The 4,236-nt window shown below is 35.6% G+C and overlaps 1 protein-coding gene across 1 annotated transcript; it reads left to right on the forward strand.

Annotated features, from left to right (window-relative positions):
- The first annotated feature begins 699 nt into the window (after positions 1 to 699).
- On the forward strand, positions 700 to 3,937 carry LOC113326017. Its single transcript, XM_026573830.1, has 3 exons — positions 700 to 963; positions 1,828 to 2,074; positions 3,498 to 3,937. Exons 1-3 carry the CDS (start codon positions 958 to 960, stop codon positions 3,932 to 3,934), a joined length of 690 nt encoding a protein of 229 aa, XP_026429615.1. The 5' UTR covers positions 700 to 957; the 3' UTR covers positions 3,935 to 3,937.
- Positions 3,938 to 4,236: the final 299 nt, after the last annotated feature.

Raw genomic sequence — 4,236 nt, forward strand, 5'->3', positions numbered from 1 at the left:
GGTTATCCAGCATGGTAGTAATAAAAAAATGAAGATTTTAGTGTGGAATTGTAGGGGTGTGTCTAGACCCTCTTTCGTTCGTGTTATGAAGAATCTTATTAGGAGACATAAGCGAAATATTGTGGCTTTGTTAGAAACTAGAGTGCTTGCGACGCATGCTGTGGGTATTGTTAGAAAACTGGGTTTTCTGGATTCCATTGTGATTGATCCCGAGGGGTTATGGGAGATTTAAATACTATTGGTGCAAGAAATGAAAAAGTTGGTGGTAAAGAGCCGTCTGCGAGTCAGTTGTAGGAGCTTAAAGATGTCATGAATCAATGTGGTTTAATTGACATGGGGGCAAATGGTCCAAGATATACGTGGAACAACAAAAGGGTTGGACTTGCAAATATAAAAGAAAGGATGGATCGTGTTTTAGCAAATGAGGCGTGGTGCAAAAGCTTTAAAAATGCACTGGTATTCCACTTATCCTATTTTAATTCTGACCATAAGGCTGTGTTGATAGATCTTGAACCTAAAACGATTTTTAAGCAAAGACCTTTTAGATTTGAGGCTATGTGGTCCAATGACTCTAGATACATAGATGTGGTTAAAGAGAATTGGCATCTTCCTACTAGTAGCAACAACCACAACTATTTTGAGGATGTTGATAGATTACAAAAAGAAACTAAAAAAAGGAACAAAAATGTTTTTGGTAATCTCAACAATAGGATTGAGTCTGCTCTTGTGAATTAAAATTTTGCTCAGAGTGGTTTTGATTCCTCTACTACTGATGAAGCTAAGAGTCACATGATTAACTCTTTGTGTGAGTATTTGAATCTGCTTAAGTTGGAAGAGATTTTTTGGAGACAGAAATCTAGGGTCGAGTAGCTACGAGAAGTGATCTTAATAGGAATTTCTTTCATATTACTACTCTGGTTAGAAGGAGAAGGAACTCCATTTATATGCTGAAATATAATGCGGGTAAGTGGCTTACTTCTGCTGAATATATTGAAAAGGAAATTGTGAACCATTTCAGTAATCTTTTTAACTCTACCGATACTAGTCTTGATCATATTGAAATTGAGAGTCTGTTTCCGGGAAGAATTTCTGAAAATGAAAACTTTAGTATCACTAGGGAGTTTCGATCTCTGAAATTAAATCTGCCTTGAGACAATTGGGTTCGTTAAAAGCTCCCGGACCTGATGGTTTCCAGGGGATTTTATTTCAAAAGTATTGGAGTACTGTGAGACCTAGTACATCAAGTTAGTCAGGGACTTTTTCTCTTTAGGCTTACTTGATCATAGACTCAATAGAACGTTTATAGCTTTGATACATAAGAAAAGTATTTGTACTAGTGTCAAAGATTATAGGCCTATTAGTCTATGCAATTTTGTTATGAAAATTATAACAAAAATCCTTGCCAATAGGATTAGACATGTTATGAACAAAATTGTCTCTAAGAATCAGCATGCTTTTATTGAGGGTAGGTCTATTTCGACTCTACTATTATTTTCAGTAAAATTATTCACTATTTCAAAAAGAAAAAAGGTAAACGGTTGGATGACTCTTAAGCTTGATTTTGATAAAGAATATGATAGGATAAGTTGGACTTTTATTGCTAAAATCCTGAAATGTGTAGGTTTTGATGATAAAGTTGTCAACTGGATTATGACTTGTGTTAGTTCAGTTTCTTTCCAAGTCTTAATAAATGATGCCCCTAGAGATGCTTTTACTCCTCATAATGGTATTCTCCAAGGAGATCCTTTATCTCCATAAATATTTATTTTATGTTTGAAAGTTTTATCGAGACTCATTCAACAAGGTATTGACTCGAAAATTTTGCAGGGGTTCATTGTGGCTAAGGGAGCTCCTATGATAAATCACTACCTTTATGCTGATGATAGCATTATTTTCCTTAAGGAAAATTACAAAAATGCTTGCAATTTGAGACAGATCCTTGATAAGTTTAGTTGTTGGTCTGGCCAGGTAGTGAGTGATGTTAAATCTACTCTACTGACTTCTAGTAATCTGAGCAGGAGCTTTACTATGGGAATGGCTAAGGCGCTTAGAGTGCAAATTGCTAAGACTCCAGGTAAGTATCTTGGAATTTCTTTGCAATGGGATAGAGTGTCTGAAAAAACCTTTATGATTTGCTTGAAAAACTTAGCAATATAATGTTAGGATGGAACTCAGAATCTCTTAAAATTGCTGGGAGAGTTGTCCTTATTAAGTTTATTCTAGACCCGGTATCAAATCATGTGATGTCTATGTTCAAATTTCCCAAGGGTTTAGTCAATAAGATTGACAAATTTAGGAGAAATTTCCTGTGGGGAGGTGATAGAGATTCTAGGAAAATGCATAACATTATTTGGTTAACTGTGTGTAGTCCTGTTGTTAATGGTGGATTAGGTTTAAGAGGCATGAATCTAAACAATTTAGCTTTGCTGGCTAAAATGGCTTGGAGGATAAGTGAGAACCTTGATTCTGACGTTGCTAGACTTTTGAAGGCCAAATATTACAATAATAGTGATTTCTGGTCTAGTAATTCTAAAACTGGTTGTACTTCTAGTTGGAGAAGTTTAGTTCCGGGGAAGGAAATCATTAGGGCCAGCCTCAGGTGGTGCATTGGAGATGGGAGTCAAGTTGACTTCTGGAATGATCTTGTATTAATGATCTTCCATTGACTGCTGTTACCAATTTAGTTGATGTGAATTTACCTAGGATCAGTGTTAACGATGTTATTAACCCTAGTACGGACCAATGGGATCTTGAGGCTGTTGATAGTCTAGTTTCTGACGAGATTAGGAGAAAAATTTATTCTGTTCTAATTCCTTCTTGTGGTGTTAGAAGTGATACGAAGGTCTGGAGGCATGGAAGAGATGGCACTGTGAGTGTTAGAGAGGCTTATAATTATCTAATTTCCAGGAAAGTTGGTAATGTGACTACCAATATGGACTGGAAATTCTTGTGGAGCGTCAAATGCCCACATAAAATTAAATTCTTTTGTGGAAATTTTTCCACAACAAACTAAATCTTAATGAGTCTCTCTATAGAAAAGGAATTACGCCTTTCCCTGGATGTTCTTTTTGTCAACATGACTTTGAAACTATGTATCATTTGTTTTTCAATTGTTCTTCAGTTTCTCCAGTTTGGAATAAGTTATTTGACATGACAGGTAAAAGGATTGAGTTGGATGTAAGATCGCCTACATTTATAAAAAAACTTTTGTCTCTGAATGTTTATGTTGGTGGTATTAAGTGGTGCTATATTATTTCTTTTGTGTTGTGGATTATATTGAATAGTAGGAACAGGCTCAATCATGAAGGTGAGAAGTTTGTTGCTTTGAGGATACTTGCTTTGGCCATTAGGAAGGCCAGAGAGTATTATTTTACTGTGATAAAAAATCTACGAGAGAACTAAATGCATGAGTGAGGTTTTGGTCAGATGGCAAAGCCCCAAGTCTGGTTATTACAAGTTAAACACAGATGGATCTTCTTCTAACTCTATTTCTGCAGGAATTGGAGGGGTGGTTAGAGATGATGCTGGCTCTTTTGTGGCAGGATTTTCTAGATACATTTTCCAGAATGGGAATAATGTGGTTGAAGTCCGGGATACTAGGGATGGTCTTCAACTCGCTGTACAAGTGGGGATTAAGAAACTCAAGGTCAACTGCGACTCCAATTACACTGTTCAACTCTGCACAAGTGAAGCTGCTCCTCCATGGTATCTAAGGGGCCTTGTTCAAGACATTAATGCTTTGAAGGAGAAATTTGAAGATGTTGTTTTTGTTCATCAGTATAGAGAATCCAATTTTATTACTGATAATTTATCGAAGAAAGCCTCTGACAGAACTCTTGAGGGAGTGTGGTTTACTAATCCACCAGAAGAGATAGTTAATAATCTTGTTGCTGACATTCAAGGTGTGTCTTACCCGAGAATGATCAAAGTGTAGTTGTTTTTTATTTCAGTCACACTATCAAGAAAAATAATAATAATAATAATAATAATAATATTACTTTTTTCACTATTTTCAATAAAAACCCTCGGAGATACGTTTTCATAATAAAAATAATAATAAAGAAATGACAACATTTGATGTCAATATTAAAAGTCGTCATTTGTTATAATTAATTCCAACCTCCCAACTAAGGGTCCGTTTGGCACATATTTTTTCTTGTATTACATTGCATTGCATTCAATCACAGGTAGTCCTATTACACTGCATTCAATTACACGTATTGGAAGTGATGGTTT

This window comes from Papaver somniferum, unplaced genomic scaffold, assembly GCF_003573695.1.
Source record: "Papaver somniferum cultivar HN1 unplaced genomic scaffold, ASM357369v1 unplaced-scaffold_10, whole genome shotgun sequence".
Classification (NCBI taxonomy): domain Eukaryota; kingdom Viridiplantae; phylum Streptophyta; class Magnoliopsida; order Ranunculales; family Papaveraceae; genus Papaver; species Papaver somniferum.

Bases quoted from the DNA above. Each gene is read 5' to 3' on its own strand.
- LOC113326017 (XM_026573830.1), top strand. The intron at 2,075-3,497 runs GTAAGTATCTTG...CTATTTCTGCAG, and splicing joins GCAAATTGCTAAGACTCCAG to GAATTGGAGGGGTGGTTAGA.